Source organism: Equus caballus, chromosome 8, assembly GCF_041296265.1.
Source record: "Equus caballus isolate H_3958 breed thoroughbred chromosome 8, TB-T2T, whole genome shotgun sequence".
NCBI classification, from domain to species: domain Eukaryota; kingdom Metazoa; phylum Chordata; class Mammalia; order Perissodactyla; family Equidae; genus Equus; species Equus caballus.
The window spans coordinates 14,885,323-14,904,527 of NC_091691.1; the positions used below are offsets into that span (position 1 = coordinate 14,885,323).

General features: G+C 56.3%; 1 protein-coding gene across 3 annotated transcripts in view; it reads right to left on the bottom strand.

The window, feature by feature from the left end:
• Positions 1 to 10,404: 10,404 nt before the first annotated feature.
• The window catches only part of SLC7A4 (cationic amino acid transporter 4), a 40,603-nt gene continuing 31,802 nt past the window's right edge, over positions 10,405 to 19,205 (bottom strand). Inside the window, exons 2-5 of one of the 3 annotated variants that reach the window (XM_070219968.1) lie at positions 12,425 to 13,446; positions 11,364 to 11,956; positions 10,998 to 11,043; positions 10,405 to 10,896 (exon numbers count right to left, since the gene is read on the bottom strand). In XM_070219968.1, coding sequence (XP_070076069.1) covers positions 10,724 to 10,896; positions 10,998 to 11,043; positions 11,364 to 11,956; positions 12,425 to 13,446 — 1,834 coding nt within the window. In that variant the 3' untranslated portion in view covers positions 10,405 to 10,723. Of the gene's footprint in view, positions 10,897 to 10,997; positions 11,107 to 11,363; positions 11,957 to 12,424; positions 13,447 to 19,205 lie in introns of all 3 variants that reach the window. The other 2 variants (XM_001915742.5, XM_070219969.1) reach the window with 2 other exon arrangements.

Genomic DNA, 19,205 nt, shown 5'->3' on the forward strand with positions numbered 1-19,205 from the left:
CACCATATATGGAGTGGTGCTGGCCAGCAGAGGAAGGGGCAGAGGGGTGGGATGGGACTGGAAGGGAGTGGCATCCAGCCTTGGGTGCACCCCAGAGGGTCTACATCCACCCCCACCCACCCCACCCTCTGATGAGGCCCCTCCCCCAGCAACACCAGCAGAAGAAGGCCTGGCAGTGGGGAGGCCCACACCCCTCAAGAAAGGGAGAACTCAAGTCTGCCCACCTGTCCCAGGCTTCGCAACTACCACAGATGCTGCTGCTTTTGCTCAGGGCACCTGCCAGGGCCTCTGCACCAGCCCCACAGAGCCCATTGTCCTGAAGGTCCAGCTGCTTGACATAGGGATTATAGGTAAATGGGGAAGCCAGAGCCCGGGGCCCCTGGGAGAGAGAGGGGACTGAGAGGCCTGGTCCTTCCCAGGGCTAAAGGCCCCACACACAGCTGCTCACTCCCTTGGCTCACGCTCCCAAGGCTCAGTCTACTTGCTGCCCTCCAACTGGAAGGTCTTCCTCTTCCCACATGCCCAGGGGATACTTGCTTCTCCTTCTGGGCTCCACCAGACCTCCTGGAGACTTCCCTGACCCTCCCCCCCCCCCCAGTGCATTAGGGGCCTCCTGCAGGCTCCCCAGCCGTTTTAGTGATCTCCGTCATTGTCTGGATCCCATCTGTTGCCCAGATGTGGGAGACGGGACATACCTGGCACAGAGCAAGGCCAGGGAATGTGTGGGATGGGCTCACGGAGGGCCACTCCCGTGGCTGCTGACTCCCAAGTTCTCCCCCTCCAAGCCTGGCCCAGGGTCCCTCCAGGGGTACCTGGGTCCCCAGGCCACAATGCCTCAGGTTCAGCTCTGGGGCACTTCTCTGGTGCAGAAAGCAGCAGGCAGCCATGACGCTGTGGGCCCGGCAAGACCTCAGGGGGAGGCTGTCCTTGATCAGTTCTCCAAGTCTATGGATAGGCGACAGGGAGTAAATGTTGCTCCCTCCCCAGGAAGGCCACCTGCCTCCTCCTCTGCCATCTGTCGCTACCCAGCCTGTTTCCCCTCTAGAGGCATTTCTTTCTGTGCTAGTAGCAATCCTGCCCCCATATCCAGATGGGGACATCGAGGCTCAGAGAAAGCAAATCCTTTCCCCAAAGTCACACAGCTAGTAGTAGCTGATCCCGGCAGAGCCAGACTGAGGGCCCTGCCTGTCTGACACTGAAGCTCATGCTGTGTCTTTTCTATTGCATCGAAGACCACATGTGTTTTATGAGCATTTTATAGAGGAAAATCCTGAAACAATTCTGAGTTCTATACATCCATTAGCTTAGTTTTTCTTGAGGGTTGGGAAAACCTAGCCCTGATCCCATTTCAGGAAGGGGTGGGAAACCCCTTCTTAGACTCTTTGGCTAGGTTTTTGTATTGTAAGATCCTTCTGGAAGCTTGTGCTAATGGTGAAACAAGTGATGCTGCCAAGAGCACTTCCAGGAGGGCACAGGGCTGGAGGGGTTGCCCGGAAGTGGTCCCAAAGAGGGATGTGCTCTCTGCTGCACTGGGGTCCCCTGCCTCCTCGGCCTCAGCCTGCCCCCTCCACCTCTGCCTAGCAGCCCCCAAGGTGATGGGACAGACCTGAACCCCCTGCCCACCGTATCTTCTGTCTTCAGGTCCGAGTCTCAACCTGCACCAGAACCCTCCTGGGGCTCCGCGACTCCTGCAGGACACCCAGCGGCCGCTGCCTCCTTCCCCGCCTGCTGGTCATTCTCCCCAGACCTCTCGCAAGGACCCCTCATGGTTACACCCATTTCGCAGTCACAAGCACTGAGGCTGGGACTGAGCCAGGGGACACCTAGAGCACATCCGGGGATGTGGGCGGGCCCGCCGACTGCGTGGACCAATCGAATGTGGCGGACAGTGAACAGGCGCCCCCACAGCCAGGAGACACTCGCTCCTGGCGGCTGTCACTTGGTAACCCGTGTTGCTGGTTGCTGTGGAAACCGCCACTGGCCTGCTGGGACCTTGAGTCTCCTCCCGGGAGGATGCAGAAGGGCGCACGCCTCGGGCCAGGCGCAGAGCTGGGCGCCTTGAGGGCGCTTGTTCCCGCTGCCTTCCGTGTGGGTCCCGCATCGTCCCCCTCCGCGGGCTGGGGAACGTGCCTGACTCCAGAGCTGTGCTTTAATGCCTGTGCTTGTGGGGTTGGCCAGCTCTACCGGGCATCCCACAGGATGACCTGGGGAACCTTGCAGGGTCAGCCACCCTCCTCTCTGGAGCCAGAGTCAGGCTGTCACTCTGTGGGTCCCAGGTCTCTCTCATGCTCTAGCGTCGCATGTACGGCTTCCTCCACCAGGAACGTTCCTCCCCAGCGTTGCTTGTGGAACTTCAGAATCTGCAAGTGTCAGCTGAGAGCTCCCTACTTCCTGAAGCTTTCCTTGGCCCCTCCTCTGGGCTCCTACTGCCCTCTCAAAGTACCTACAACACTGTCATCCCCTGTGTCCCCAAGGAAGTGAGGCCAAAGGGCAGGGGAGAGGGGCTGCTCCTCTCTGTGCCCTCGGGCCCAGTAGAGGGAGTCTGGAGGGGAAGGGAGGCCCAGGGCAGCTGGGGGTTTGGCCTGAGCCCAGGGCTGGGGTGGGCTGGCTCCTGCCCTGAGTGGAAGTGTCCCTTTAGCAGCTGCTGGCCTGGCCTGGCCTGGGCACCCACTGTACCTCCTGTTGAGCTGGGGCTGCAGCTGCTGTGCTGACTCCTGGCCCATGGCAGCCAGCAGGAGCTGAGAGCATGGGCTCCCCAGGGGCCCACAGGCTGGGCATTTCCGGATTACAGAACTGAGAAGTGTGTGATGACCAGGACTGGCAGCTGGGCGCCCTGCAGAGGCGGCTGCAGCTGGGGGTCACGGCCTAAGTGGTGGGTTGAGAGAATGGCGCCCAGGCAGGTTGGCTGCAGGGACCATGACTGGTCCTGCTGGGCTGAGGGTTGGCAGTCTGACTCTCCAGGGACCAGGCTGGTGGTGGTGGAGGGGGCAGGTTGGGACAGGGTAGGGGCAGAAGGAAGGATCTCCCTCTGTGTAGAGGCCAGCAGGGACACGAGCAAGCCACGTGCTTGCATCCTCCTCTGCACCCACCTGCCTCCTTTCCTGGGCCTTGTCCCAAGTTACATGTTTGACTCTGGGCACGGAGCAGGATGGGTCTTACCCCAGCCCAGGAGGCCCCGGGAGGTGCAGGAGTTAGTCCCTGCCACATGTGAGAGCTGGAGCACTAAGGCCCCTGAGAAAGACCACCAGTTGTGGCTGGGTCAGAGGGGCCTTTAAGGAGGAGCTGGGTATGGCCGGGGCAGGGGTCTGGCAAAGGCGGGTGAAGGAGGTGGTGGCAGGCACCTCAGTCTGAGAGCATGGGCTCTCCGATGCATGGCCGGGACTTCTGGCCTGTGCAGGGTGTCTGGGGTGGGAAATGAGGCTGCAGAAGAGGCGGGGGCCCTGGACGCTGTGCTGGGAGCCTATAGGGTGTGTAGGGGCCGAGTGGGTAGGGCCCAGCTCAGCCACTGCTCACCATGTGCTGGGGACACACCACACTGCCCATCGCCTCACCCCAGGTGGGCCTTCCTCACCAAAAACGGCTACCGGGAGCAGCACCTGGACCCCCAGATTTCTGTCATCATAAAATCCAAAGGGGTTTCCTAGACCCAGATGAAGGAGCTGGGGAACTGGCTATGGGAGCTGGTTGACTTCATGGAGCCGCCACAGCTGGTGTCTTGGTGCTGCTGCCAGGCGCTGCCACCTCTCATCGCTCCCCTGCAGTGAGTTTGTGCAGGGGGACACATGATGCCAGAGGGTGTATGGGCGCTGTTACAGGGCTGGGCTCAGGAACGGCCTGACAGAGCAGTGGCCCTGGACAGGGCTCTCGGGGGTGTGTAAGAGGTCTGCAGGAGGACAAAGGAGTGAGTTGGGAAGCCAGGCCAGAGGTACTGCATTACACAGGTGCATCTGGGAGAGCAGAGGGTCTGGGCACACAAGGCTTGCGCTTGAGGGAGGGCTGGAGGAGCCTGGGGGCCAGGGCCTGGGGCTCCTGAATGCTCCCCTCCCTGACCTGCACCCTGTGGTCTGGCTCCTCCTCTGTGCCTCCAATGCTGCACTTCCGGCCCCTTCTCCCTTCACCCACATCCTCTATAGCCCCAGGGTCCACCTCTGTTCTGCTGATGCCCAAATTGTAGCCCGGTGACCACCTGCCCACAGCATGGCTGCCTCCTGAAGCACTCCCACCACGTCCAAAGAGAAACCTCCTTCTCCCAGTGTGGCCTCTTTTCACCCAATGAGGCCATGACATCTCCCAGTGCCAGAGCTGGACCTGGCTCAACACCTCCTTGTCCCTCCCTCCTGCCCGTTCCATCTCCTGATGGTTTTCCGTGCTGCACACGCTGTACCTGTGGTCTTCTTGTGGGTCCCCAGCTGTGCTCCACGAGGCAGCCAGGCTGAGCTTTCACAGGTGACGCCATCAGAGCCTGCTAGCCCTTGCTTGCCACCTGGAGAAGGCTCCCTTTTCATGATGGTGGCCACCAAGTCCTTGCAGATCCTGACCGTTGCCACCCCCCTGTGACCTCTGCCCAGCCCTCCCCTCTGTTTCCTGGGTGTGCAGCATCCCAAATGTAAAGAGCTGTCATGGGTAGCACACGGTGCCAGCCCCTCTTCCGCACAGCCACCCTCCCTCTGTCCCAGGCAGAGCTCGCCACCCGCTCCCCTGGCCCCCGGCCATGGTGCAATGAAATGACCTCTCCCCCTAGCCTTGGCAGGCACCCAGTGCAGTTTAGCTCTGGATCTTCAGTGCCTAGATACAGGAGGCTCTTGGAACATTCTGGTTGAGTGAATGAGAGTGACTGTGAGAAAAAACTTGCCCCAAAGAGGCGGACAGGGGCTCAGAAATGGCCAGAAACCCAGCCTGCCTCCTGTCTCTGCCTCAACTTGCCTCACTGGGGGCATTTTCCTGGGGCACAGGGTTGATGACTCAATGGGGCAGGAACCCTCACCTCACAAACCTAGTGCCAGCTTCTGTCCTCTCCCATCGAGGGAGCCGAACAGGGGCCAACCCTGACCCCTGCCTTCCAGGGGGAAAATATATACTTCTTGATGACCAATTTCCTAGTGACACCAGAACAAGTTCAGGGCAGATGCCCAGAGGCAAGGCTGCCTGGGAGCCTCCCAGTGGGTCCCTGGTTCCTGCACCAGCCCTGGGTCACCAGCCATGTGCCCCTTTCTCCTTCCCAGGTGAGTGAGGGCTCAGCATGTGCTGCTGTAGCCCAGGCACTGAGCTGAAGCCTTCTCGTGAGTCATTTCATTTAGTCTCACAAACACACTGCCCAGCAGGAAGTACTGCAGGCCCCATTGAAGAGGAGAAGACTGGGGCTCAGCCACACTGAGTCACTTCCCCGAGGCCTCCAGCCTGTGGGTGACGGGACTGCCCCCTGAGCAGTCTGCTTCTGGAAACTTTCACTGTTGTTCTGTGAGGTTCCCCAGTTGTGGGTTTTGTCTGAACACTGGGGACCTGGGACGTAGCCCGGGAAGCCTACCTCCATGGTGACATCTTTCTTTAATTGAGTCCAACACTGAATCGCTTGCTGGGCTGGAGGGTAACTGTGTGGGTCGCTGTACCCCCACCCCGGGTCCTGGTCATTGGTCCCACCACAATTGCTGGGGGTGCCACAGGTCCTGGATGGCGCTGTCCACAAACAAGGTGAGGCACGTACACAAAGGATGTGCTGGCATTTGGCAAACACACACGATGTCCCTCCTTTTCTAAAAGCTCAAAGACGTCTAGTTAATGTTTAGTTTGTAGACTGTCCTGAAATTGTGCTGGGACCACGGTTCTGTGTTTTCTGGAATCTGTGATTCCTCTTTGTTCATGCCCTGGCTTCTCTCCCTTCCGTTAAAACTGCTGGGGCTGTGAAGTAGTTCATCAGGTCTGACAAGCAGGCTTCCTGAGTTCCTAAATAGCAGAGTTCCTGCCAGCTCCTCTCAGGGGTCCTGATCTTCTGGTCCCTCCAAGCACATGCACTGTGTCCTGGTGGTGTCACAGCCTCCAGCAAACAGCTGTTGAGCCTCCCCCCAGACCAGGCTTGCAAAACTCCACCCTCCCCACCTCAGGGAGCTCCTGAACAGACAGCCCAGCCAGGTGGGAGTCCTGCGATGGGGACAGAAGCTGCAGCTGGGAGACCCAGGGAGGCACGTCAGCCAACTCGGGGCCTCAGGGTTCAGGGGGCCATGCTGGGACCCCGGGTGGCTCCAGCATGCAGGCCTAGTGATACCTCTGTGTCTCTTCTTTCTGCCGACAGCGCCCTGCAACTCGCTTCCCAGGCCCTATGGAGATTGGAGAGCCTGGAGTTTGTCCTGTGTTTTCAAGGCATAAAAATGGGCCAGCATTTGGTGTTCAATGGGACCCACAGGACCTGTGAGATCCAAGGCTGGTACCCCGTGGAGAGTGACGCTGTGCCAGTGTATGTGTCCCCGACACCAAGGGCAGGGTCCCAGGACCAGCAGAACCTGTCCCTTACCTCCCCCCACCTGCAAGAAGCCTCTGCTGGTGAGGCTGACACCTTCACGCTGTTTTCAAAAACCTGTAACCTTCAGCAAGTTCAACTTCTCCAAGTAAGCACGGCTGGTCCTGGCTGACCTCAGATCCTCCTTGTTCCCTTGCCGGGCCTGACCCCTGACCTCACCTATCTCAGGTCCAATGCCTTGGAGACCTGGGACACCACCTACTTCAAGTGCTGCTGCTATGACCCACGCTTCAGCCCCTACAGCCCTGTGCTCCCCATCAGGGACTTATGGCCACAGCTGGAGGGATCTTGAGGACCTGGCATTGCTGGTGGGCTTCTGGGGGGCAGGGTTCTGAGAGGGCTCAGGGAGAGAGTGCTGGGGCCTGTGTGCTGGTGGAACAGTGACCCGCTGTGTGCAGGGCGGTGCTGTGGGCATCCCCAGCCCCGGGGATTGTGACCTGGACACCAGGGGCTCTGACTGCCAGTCCCCCAACTCCTTCCAGCTGCAGAAGAGGAGCTACTACTTCAGGTGCGGCCCCACTGCCCGCCTGCTGCTCCTCAGCCAAGTCCTCCCCCACCTGTCCTCCCGTGGCGTCCGGGACAGACCACACCCTGGCCAGTCCCTCTGGACGGTCTGCTGTGTGTGTGAGGGGCCCCAGGGCAGGAGGGGTGCTCTCAGCTCCAGGTCCCCAGCACAGGCTACGTCCAGCCTCCCTGCTGAGCCCTTTGGCCTCCACCCCACCTGTCCCCACACCCCTGCTGTAGCTGGGACCCCTACCCCAGCCCCTCCTGCACTCCACCCTCCTCCAGCATCTCCCTCCACGCCACAGGGGGCTTTCCTTTTTACTTTTCCCTTAAGGTTTTATCTAAAAAACTACAAAATCTATAGAAAACTTCAAAGGTTAGTATCGTGAAAACCCATATAGCCTTCATCTGGGTTCACCAGGGCTGTTTTTTGTTTTTCCCGCAATATTTTGCCCCATTTGCTTTCTCTCTCCCTCTCTGGAGTGACCTGGATATATTTAGATAGATTTCACAGAAAATCATTGGAAAGTAAGTGGCAGATATTTGGACACTGACCGCTCTCAACGCTGTCCTGAGAGTGAGGACTGTCCCCTGGTGACCACTGTCCTCTTGTGACACTCAAGAAGTCTAACATTGGCAGATAAATCGAACATTTAAATTTCCCCAGCTGTGCCAATAATAATCCTAGATCTTTCTATTTTCAGACCCAGGATGCAGTCCAGGATCTTGAGTTGCAGGTAATGTCATGTCTGAGTCTCCTAAGCAGATGTCTCCCATCCTTCTGCCACCACATGTCACCTCGTCACTCTAGCACATATGTGCACACAACCACCAAACCTGGAGGTGATGGCCCCTGACAGCTTGCTGAGCTCGGCCTGGCCTGGCTTTGCTGACCTCCCCAGCCCTTCACAACCATGTGGGGCTGGACCTGCCCACGCCCTGCCCCCTCCCCTCTGTGCTCTCCCCGCCCCACGTCTCTGCCTCGAACTCCTTCCTGACGCCTGGAAAACCAGCCTGACAGTCTCCTGGCAGGAAGCCCCTGGTTCCTGGGGGGAGTGAGTCCCCTCTCTGGACCCCACAGCCAAGGCCTGCACCCACCTCCCTCCACCCCCACTGCCGGTGTCTGTTTAGGGACCCTTCTGTCCCCGTCCCCTCAGCAGGCAGGGAGCTTCTGAGAGGCAGGTCCCAGCTTGCTTGTCCCCTGTGTCCTCTGCAATGACACAGGGCTGAGACCCAGGACTAGGCTGGGGGTGGATGGAGTCAGTGGATGAGTAAGATGAGGCCTGTGAGGGCCGGGCCAGCCCAGGAGTGGGCAGAGCAGGCCAGTAGACTCTCCTGCCCCCAGGACAGCCACTCACTCGGGGAGGCCTCAGGTGCAGAGGCCTGGAGCCTGCCCAAGCTCTATGAGGTCTGTTTCACCATCCTCCTCACAGGGGAGGGAGGGGCCAGGTCAGGGTGGGTGTGGGCGGGCAGGGGTGAGGGGTGGTCAGGGGTGACAGCCACAGCCAAGCAGCTCAGCCCAGACCTCTCAGGCAGGGAAGTTTGGTTCTGTGCAGCCAGAGTCCAAGGCAGGGGAGAAAGCAGCCTGACAAGGAGCTGTCTCAGCTACTCTGGTGCTGGGTTCCTAGGGCATGTCCCCTCCCAGCTTTGGGCCTCATCCATGGAATGAGTACAGTGGGCAGATGATCCGACCCCCTGGGGCCCCAGGCAAGGGCACAGGCACCTCTTGGGCCCATAACCACTCAGCATGTGAGCACCAACTTCTTTCTGGTGGAGCCTTTGCGTTGTTGGGGGCTGGTGGTGGAGAGGAAGGTAGACGGGCTGAGTTGGTGGGCATTGGGATCCTTTAGGACCTTCTGTCTGTCTCCTTGGTGACCCCAATGCAACACCATGCTCGCTAGGCTGCAGGGAGCCATAGGGTGGGGAGGCTGTATATGTGGACACATATGTCACTGCTACCCAAGGTCACACCTGAAAACGTGTCTAGCCAGCTGCCCACTGTAACCTGAGGCAACTGCACGAGAACCATGCTCTGACCAAGACCCCAGGTGCAGCCCAGGGGCTGGAGAGAATGTCCGTAACAGACCACATGGAAGCCCCCAGTAGGCGGGCCTGGTTCTGGCTCTGGTATCCTCCTGGGGGCCTGAGTCCTGTCTGCTGGAGAATTCCCCCATGTTCTGGGCCCACAGGCAGGCGGGGAGGGACGGGGGCTGCAGCAGTCCAGCCCTCTCTTGGTCCCAGGGAAGGGCAGAGGTTTGGGGGTACCCACCCCAGGGAGACAAGGGACTGCCTTCTCATGGGTCCCTGGTGACCAGATCATGCTGGCAGCTTGCTGGTGGAGTGACATGGGCCAGGTTGGGGAGGGCCAGGGCTGAAGCTCAGGCTGAGCAGCATCTAGAACATCTGGCACCTGGAGCCCCAGCCAAGCCTTGGGGTCCCTGCTGCCTCTCAATCTCCAGAACAGTGTCCATGGGAAGCAGGGTCAGAAGGGCTGGGGTGAGAGTTCATGGCCCTTAGCCCTGGTAATTGGAGTGGGGTCACATGTCCCTGGCTGTCCTTGGGGCCCAGAGAAGGCTGATGTCAAGGCCGCAGAGAGTCAAGGAGTAAAGCTGCCAAAGCCAGCAGCTTCCTGTGTGGTCCTCACAGGCGGGAACAGGGAGTTGGAGGCATCTATGGTAGATGTAACATGGCCTTCAAGAGCCCAGTGGGGGTTCAGGGTTGGCCTGGCAACCCCATAGACATTGCCCTGCAGCCACCAGGTGGGGTCCAGGCACTCGTGCACCCACCTGCATGCGTGTGTCCCATCCTGAGCCTTCGTCCCAAAGCCCTGAGGGGGCGGCAGGGAGAGATGCTGCTGGAGCTGCGGGCCCTGAGCTTGGAAGCAGCTGTTGCCTCAGTCGGCACATGGCTGTGCGCCCCCAGGGGAGCCGTGTGGGCCTGTGCCTGAGAGATGCGTGTACCCAGGCAGATGGGCCTCCACATCCTGGGGCCTCAGGCACATGCCCTGCTCTGGGAGCCCTGGGAAACTGAGGGAACCCAGGAACACCACTGTCCTTTCCAAACGGCATCCTTGGGGTCCAGGCTCTGCTCGCTGCAGCCGGCCCCAAGGGGACATGTGGGGAACCTGCGAGGGAGCCTTGGCCCACCCTGTCAGGGAGCCCTCTGTGCCTGGTGTGTGTAGCCCCCCCCAGTGCTGGGCAGAGGGCACTGGCCTGAGGGCAGGACCCTGGGATCCTGGCCTGGTCATGTCCCTGACTCAGGGCTGTCCCAGGGCTGGTGCCTCGCCCTTACAGAACCTCACCAACTTTACTGTGGGTTGTGGACAATCTTCTGGTTCCCAGGAGCAGGCGAGGACTCAGTGCCACAAAGAACATCACAGTGGACACGATGGCAGGCCACGTGGGTGACTGAGCAGTTATTGTGGATCCCTGGGGCTGCAGGCCTCTTCCCTGCCCACCCTGCTCCACCTGCCCAGGTAGCTGGAGTTGGTCATAAACTGGAAGGTGCTAGGCAGAGTCCACCCCAGCAGCACTGGGCACGGCCCACTCCCAAAGACTCAAAGTTCGGCACCTGGGGTAAGGTCTGAGATCCTAAGGACCCCTTGGCATGGGCAGGCCTGCAAATCTGAGCTGCCTTGGATAAAAGGAGCTGCCAGCCCCTCTGTCCCCATGAGGAAGTGCAGGAGGGCAGACAGGCCCCCAGCGGTCCTCATGCACTGGCGTGCTGCTCCGTGTGGCCGGGCTCCTGGGCCAGCGCCTGGCTGAGGGGCTGTAAGGCCTGCGCCATCTCCTCCAGGCCACCACGTACGGCAGTCAAGCCCAGCATCTCCCGCTGGTTCTCCTTACTGTGCCAGATGCCGTAGCCAAAATACACCATGAGTCCTGTAAGGGTGGCACAAGCCTGAGGGGCAGATCCCAGCCCAGCTTTCCTGCTTGCCCTCCTCCTGAAGCCCACCTGGGGTCCCAGCCTGACCCCCACTCACCGATCAGTAGCCAGATGGACAAGCGCAGCCAGGTCAGGTAGTTCATCTGCAGCATGAGGAAGACGTTGAGGAGGATGCTCAGGGCTGGAGTCAGGGGCACCATGGGAACCTGAGGGGCAAGGGCAGGGCTGCTGGGCTGCAGGTAAGGGCTGCTGGCCTGGGGCCTGATTTCTCGGGAGTCCACGGAGCCTTATTATGCCTCTGCAGGTTCCAGAGACAAGGGCCCACTCGCCATGCAGAAAGAGGGGGATGGGGTACTGGCTTCCCCTGCCCTGCGAGCCCTGGTGCATCCTGCCACAGCAGAGGAGGAAGGGGTAAAGGGAGCTGGCTGGGCTGAGAGTGAGGGGTGCTGGCTGGAGGAAGTACCTGAAAGGCGTCCTCCCGGTGCTGTTGCTGGTGGGCCCACAGGACGAGGAGACTGAGCAGAAACACGACGGAACTGAGCAGGAGCAGCAGGGTGTGGCCCCAGGGAGGGAGGTGCAGAGCCGAGGTCCCAAAGACCAGCACGCAGTCCAGAGTGATGGCCGAGGACACCAGGACACCAAGTGCCCAAGCCACAGCGGCTCCAGGTCTGCACCCACCCAGGAAGCCAAGGTAGGGCCTCAGGGCTGGTCGCAGCTGCCCAGGCTCAGGGGCTGAGGCCTGTTCAGTGCCCACAGGGATGGCTGGGCCCAGGGAACTGGCTGGAGGGGAGTTGTCGAAGCGTAGCACGATAATGCTGGTGCCCACGAAGGTAAAGGTCAGCAGTACAGTGATGGACCAGAACTGGACCAGTGTCTGGAGGTCCAGTAGCAGCGCCAGGAAAGCCATGAGGACCCCGAGCACCAGGATGCCCACTATGGGGACCTTCGTCCGGGGGTGCACATGGGCAAACACCTGGAAGAAGAGCCCGTCGGAGGCCATGGAGTATACGATGCGTGGCAGGGTAAAGATGTCACTGAGCAGGACGGTGTTCATGGCTGTGGCAGAGGGTGAGAGACTGGTCAGCAAGGTGGACAATCCCACCAGGGGCCGCTGCTTGGATTCAGGGCATGGGTGGCCCCTTAGGAACAGGGGCATGAGTCTATCTGGGCTCTCAGAGTGAGCCTGAGTGTATGTGGGATGCTGAACTGTTCCCCTTCACAACCCAGGAATGGGACAGCCCAGTTTAGGTGACAGACCCACTGGAGACTCTGATGAGGGCTGAGTCCCTCCATGAGGAATGGACCTGGCAGCACATGCCCAGAACTGACATTCTGTGTACGATTGGGAGGGTCAGTGAGTAGGTCCCTCCAAACAAGCTTGGGTGGAGAGTCTAATCATTAGCACTGTCTTGGCCCCAGGATGCAACTGGGAACACAGGCCAGATGGAGCTATGTTCCCTGGGTGGCCTAGGGCAGGGCCCCACCACCCTGTCCCCTCCCTCCTTGCCCAGAAGGGCCCCTTACCACAGATAGCACCAGCTGCCACGATGAAGGCCGCCCAACTGTAGCCCCGCTGGTAGAAGGCATCAGCGAGTGCTGAGTCAGGGTCCAGGCTGTGCCAGGGCACAATGAGGGTGAGCACAGTGGAGACGAGGATGTAGGCAACAGCCACCAGGCCGAGAGTGATGATGATGGCCATAGGCACGGCTCGCTTCGGGTTCTGGGCCTCTTCGCTGGAGGCAGCAATGACGCCAAAGCCCAGGAAGGCGTAGAAGCAGGTGGCGGCACCGGCCATGATGCCAGAGAAGCCGAAGGGTGCAAAGCCGCCCTCGTCAGCACTCCAGTTGTGCGGGCGGGCCAGGACAAACCCCAGGATGATGATGAAGAGGATGACGAGCAGGTTGATAGCAAGCAGCACGTGGTTGAGCCAGGAAGAGACACGGGCTCCACAGGAGACAAATGTGGAGGCCAAAAGTATGACTCCGGCAGCCAAGAAGTCGGGGTACTGGGCCAGGAAAGGCACCTGCCAGATGCCCAAATGTGCCATGGTGAAGTTACGGATGCGGTGGCTGAAGATGGCGTCCAGGTAGCTGCTCGAGGCGCGGGCCACAGAGGCACCACCAATGAGGTACCCAAGGAGCTCGTTCCAGCCAATGAGGAAGGCCCACAGCTCGCCCAATGACACGTAGGTGAACAGGTAGGCAGAGCCTGTGCGGGGCACACGGGCCCCAAACTCCACGTAGCATAGGGCTGCCAGCAGGGAGGCCATGGCAGCGATGCTGAAGGACACGAGCACAGCAGGCCCAGTCATCTCCTTGGCCATGGTGCCTGTGAGTACATAGAGGCCTGAGCCCACTGTAGCACCCACACCCAACAGGGTCAGGTCCAGCGTGGCCAGGCAGCGCTGAAGTGATGTCTCTGTGGTGGACTCCTCCAGTTGCTTCACCCGGTTCAGCTTCTGACAGAAGCACACAAGGCTGGTGCTGCTGGGCAGTCCCCAGGCCATGGTGAGCAACTGAGGAGAGCACCAAGCCAGCTGCTGGCACCTATGAGGGTGAGAGGGAAGTGAGAGACTGCCCAGATGGATCCTGACCAGCCTTCAGTTCTTGCTCGGACCCTGCCCTGGAGACAGAAGCCTGGAACCACTGGCTGCCTGGAGGGCTGGATGAGGCAGGAGGTCACAGGGAAGCATGGAGATCTCTTTGGCCTGCCTCCTGGGCAAGGAAGGGAGCCTGGTGGAGGGGGACCTGGGCATGCTTGGGAGGAGACATGAGGGTGGGGAGGGGGCCGCCCCAGGGAGTCTGACTAGGAACTGCTCCAGTGGTCTGGGATCCCAGGGCAGGGTGGAAGCCCGAGGCTTCCTGGGAGCTGGGCCAGGGCTCCAGGACATGGAACAGGAGTAACTCTGGCCCAGTTGCCACCTGGCCTCAGACAGCAGCACTCATGCCCACACTTACAGCCCTGCCAGGCTATGTATCAGTGCCTGGTGGGAGTCGGGGACACCCTGGGCCCTGTGCCTGAGGCCAGGGCCCTGCGACCTGTCTCCATACTGTGGCCAGAGACACCTCCACCATACCCCTGTCCCCAGGTACCCTGTCCCCAGGTACCAAAGCCATCACCTCCTCTCTGGCCTGAGTCTGTCCTGCAGGACTTCCTGCAGCTCACCTGCTGTCACCCTCACTGCCACCACAGCTGCCGCTGCCACCATCACTGGTCCCTACTCCTTGGTGCCAGATCTGGCACCAGACCCTATATCCTGGTCTTACAGGCATTTAGCCGACACTACCCATACCTCACATGGTCAAGACCAGAGATCCCCAGGTTCTAGGGAAACCCTATTACAGTGTCTGGTTCACAGTTGAGGAAGCCCAGGCCACCAGGTAACTGACTAGCCCAGGTCACCGGGGTGGCCTTGGGAGGCTGGTCCAGGTCTGGGGTGGGGGGTCTGGACCCCACCCACTTTACACTGCTCCTTGATCCTTCATCCCAACACATGTACTCCACCAGCTGAGCACCATCCAGGCCCCTCAACACTGGGAGCTATGGGGCTGTGAGCATCAGGCAAGACTCTGGTAAGATGAGGGTATGAATCTGGCTGAGAGGCCCTGGGCAGTGCCTGACCTCTGGGCAAATGGGATGGCAGTAAGGCATCCTCACCTGTTGATGAGGAAGTGCTCAGCTTTGGGGAGTGAATTGGCAGGACTCACGCTGGCTGTTCTGAGCTCGCAGCTACAGGCAATGTCCTGAAAGGAGGCAGGCATACTCCTGGGGACCACCTCCAGCCCTCCAACTTGGGATACCCCTAGGGTCCATCAGACACCAATGACAGCCCTTTCTAGACAGGAGCACATGTCAAACCTGGAGCACCCTTGGGGACCCTAACGGCAGCTCCCCACTTGTGGATATCCGTAAGAAGTACCATGGACTGAGCATCTACTCCATGCCAGTCTCCACATCATGGGTCTCATCACGTGACCATCATCACAACCCTACCCCCTCAGGCTGATTTATTCCTGGGGCTGAGGGGTCTTTGTCTTTCTGCTCTTTCCACTTCTTTGAAAGTGGAAAGGTTGGTGTGACAGCGTGTTAACTTGTTTACAGCAAAATGATGACAATCCTTCCAAGCAAAGCAAAACCAAAACAGATATCCTCATCCCCCAGAACTTTCTCCGTGTTGTCAGGTTTACATGTGGTTTGTGGAATAGCACTTTAGGGTCACCTGCAGGCTGTCGGGCTCAGTGGGCTGGTGACAGGATGGTGGACTCCCAGACAAGATGGTGCCACTTAGAACGCTCTGCCTTAGCCCGCCCCCTTGCCCCCTTCTGGTGTTTGGCTGACATCGTCTTGAGGAACTTCTCAGATGGGCTCCCACTTCCTGCGGGGATGACAGCTCCTGTAGCTCACTCTTTTGTGGCCCAAACGTAACTGAGCAGATTGTCTTTGCTCTAAAATGCCCTCACAAAAATCCAGAAGAATCCATTTCCAAGCAAGATGGTTCCGCAATTTTGTAACAGGAGCTCCCCCAAGGCCTTGCTGATGACAACCTGAGAGCTGGTGTGCAGGCGTTCGGAGCCCTGACTTTATCTACCCAGAGAGGGCCTCTCACCACACCCCTTCACAGGCACCAACATCCAATGGATATTTGTGGCCAAGCATGGTTGATGCAGTAAACTGTAAACTTCAAGGGATATGGCTGGGCCAAACGCTGCACCCCACTGAGCAAGGCAGTTACACAGAGCAACACCATGAAGATGCAGTGAAGAGAAAGCACTAAAAAATACATGAAAAAGAAGAGAGAACACTTCCCACCTCATCCTACAAAGCCAGGATCACCCTGACACCAAACCCAACAAAGACATCACAGGAAAAGAAATCTACAGACCAACATGTTTTATGAATATAGAGGCAGAATTGCTCAGCTGAATACCAGCAAATCTAGCCCAGCAACATATAAAAAGGATGAAGCAGGATTTATCCCAGGAATGCAAGGTTGATTTAGCATCTGAAAATCAATCAAGGTAGTATATGCCATACTAATAGAAGAAGGATGAAACCACCTGATCATCTCAACAGACATAGAGAAAAACAGTCAGCAAAGCTGGAGTAGAAGGGACTGCCCTCAAACTGATGAAGACCATCTAGGAAAACCCTCGGCTGCTGTGCTCAGTGGTGAGAGGCTGAAAGCTTTCCCTCTGATCGGGAACAACCTCGGGATGTCCTCTCACCACTTGTCCTCAACATTTCACTGGAGGCTCCGGCCATGGCAATTAGGTGAGAGCATGAAATCAAAGGAATCCAGATTGGAAAGGAAGAAGTACGACGACCTCTAGCACAGATGACATGATCTTATGGAGGAAAATACTAAGGAATCCAGACAGAAAATGTTAGAACTAATGAGCAAGCTCAGTGAAGGTGCAGGATACAAGATCAATATACAAAAATCAATTGTATTTCCATAGACTAGCAATGAACTATCCAGAAATGAAATTAAGAAAATGATTCTGTTTCCATAGCATCAAAAAGAATAAATTTAGGGGCTGGCCCTGTGGCCGAGTGGTTAAGTTCGCGCGCTCCGCTGCAGGCGGCCCAGTGTTTCGTTGGTTCAAATCCTGGGCGCGGACATGGCACTGCTCATCAGACCACGCTGAGGCAGCGTCCCACATGCCACAACTAGAAGGACCCACAATGAAGAATATACAACTATGTACTGGTGGGCTTTGGGGATAAAAAGGAAAAAAATAAAATCTTTAAAAAAAAAGAATAAATTTATGTATAAACATGCCTTAGAATAAATTTAACAAAAGAAATGCAAGACTTGTGCACTGAAAACTACTAAACATCATTGAAAAAAATTACAGAAGACCTAAATGAGTGGAAAGACATCCCACATTCCTGGACTAGAGAACTTAATGTTGTCAAGATGGCAATCCTCCCCAATCGGACTGCAGATTCAGTGCAATCCCTGTCACAATCCCAAGTGCTATTTTGCAGAAATTATCAAGCTGATCCTAAAATTCATGTGGAGATGCAAAGGACCCAGGACAGCCCAAACAATTTTGACGAAGAACAAAGTTGAAGGATGACTTACACTCTCTGATTTCTAACAGACTACAAAGCTACAGGATCAAGACAGTGTGTTACTGACAAAAGGATAGACACATAGATCAATGGAATAGAATTGAGAGTCAAAAAATAAGGGCAGTTAACTTTTTAAAGTTTGTAGCCAATTTACATTTATGGTCAATTGATATTTTAAAAATAGACTTCATTTTTTAGGACAGTTTTAGGTTCACAACAAAATTGAGCAGAATGTTGAGTTCCCATATATCCCCAGCCCCTGCACATGCACAGCCTCCCGCACTCTCAACACACCGCAGCAGATTGGTACATGTGTTGTAATTGATGAACCTACACTGAGCCCTCATAGTCACCTAAAGTCCATAGTGCAAATTAGAGCTCACTCTTGGTGTTGTACATTCCATGGGTTTTGACAAATGTATAGTGTGTATACACTGTTAGGGTGTGCCCTAAAAATGCTTTGCGCTTGACCTATTCATCCCTCCCTCCCCACTAACCCCTGGCAACCACTGATCTTCTCACTGTCTCCACAGTTCTGCCTTTCCAGAATGGTGTGTATTGGTAATCAAATCACACAGTCTATAGCCTTTTGAGATTGGCTTGTTTCACTTAGTCGTATGCATTTAGGTTGTCTTATGTTTTCTCATGGCCTGATAGCTCCTTTGTTTTTAGAGCAGAGTAATGTTTCTTGTCTGCACAAAGAGTTCATTTATCTATTCACCTACTGAAGGACATCTTGGTTGATTCCATGTTTTGGCAATTATGAATGAAGCTGCTGTAAACATCCATGTGCAGGTTTTTTTGTAAACATGTTTTCAACTCATTTGGGTAGATATGAAAGAGTGTGGTTCCTGAATCATGTGGTAAAAGTATGTTTAGTTTTGTAAGAAGCTGCCAAACTGTCTCCCAAATGGCTGTGCCATGTTGCGTTCCCACCAGCAATGAAGGAGCGTTCCTGCTTCTCTGCATCCTCAGCATGTGGTGTTGTTGAATTGGATTTTTGCCCCTCTAACAGGTGTGGAGTGGTATCTCATTGTTGTTTTAGTTTGCAGTGCCCTAATGACATAATATGTGGAGCATCTTCGCTTTGGCTTGTTTGCCAGCTGTGTATCTTCTTTGGTGAGGTGTTTGCTCAGACCTTCTGCCCATTTTTACTTGGGTTGTTGGTTTGCTTATTGTTGATTTTTAAGAGTTCTATGCATATTTTGGATAACAATTCTTTATAAGTTATGACTTTTACAAATATATTCTCCTGGTGTATGCATTGTTTTCTCATTCTCTTGGTGAGTAATTGATTTTTTTCTTGTTTTTTGTGGGGAAAGATTCGCTCTGACCTGACAACTGTTGCCCATCTTCCTCCTTTTGTTTTTCTCAGCAAAGCCCCAGAGCATGGTTGTATATCCTAGCTGTAAGTCCTTCTAGTACTTCTGTGTGAGCTGCCACCACAGCATGGCAGCTGACAGACAGGTGGTGTTGTTCTGTGATGGGGAACAAACGCAGCTTGCCAAAGCAGTGAGCACTGAACTTTAACGATGGCCAGTTGATTCTTGACAAGAGTGCCAAAACAACTCACTGGGGGAAACAATAATCTTTTCAACACACTGTGCTGTGATAACTGGATATTTACTTTTGAAAGTAAATTACTCCTTGATCCATGGTCAAAATCACTGTCCAGATCCTGCAGAATCCATGCTGTGTTAGCAGGCATGAAAACAGTGTCTGATGGACATTGCACATCTCCATCAGAGGTTTTGGCTGACGATGCGCATTGTCAATGAGCCGTACCATTTTGAAAGGAATCTTTTTTCTGAGCAGTAGGTCCCAACTGTGGGTCTAAAATATTCAGCAAACCATGATGTAAACAGGCATGCTGTCATCCAGGCTTTTTCCATTTGTAGAGCACAGGCAGAGTAGATTTAGCGTGATTCTTAAGGACTCTAGGATTTTCAGAATGGTAAATGTGCATTGGCTTCAACTTCAAGTCACCAGCTGCATTAGTCCTAACAAGAGAGTCAGCCTGTCCTTTGAAGCTTTGAAGCCAGGCATTGACTTCTCTCCAGCTACGGAAGTCCTAGATGGCATTTCTTCTGATATAAGGCTGTTCCATAGACATTGAAAATCTGTTGTTTAGAGCAGCCACCTTCACTAGTGATCTCAGCTAGATCTTCTGGAGAACTTGCTGCAGCTTCTCCATCAGCACTTGCTGCTTCACCTTGTGCTTTTATGT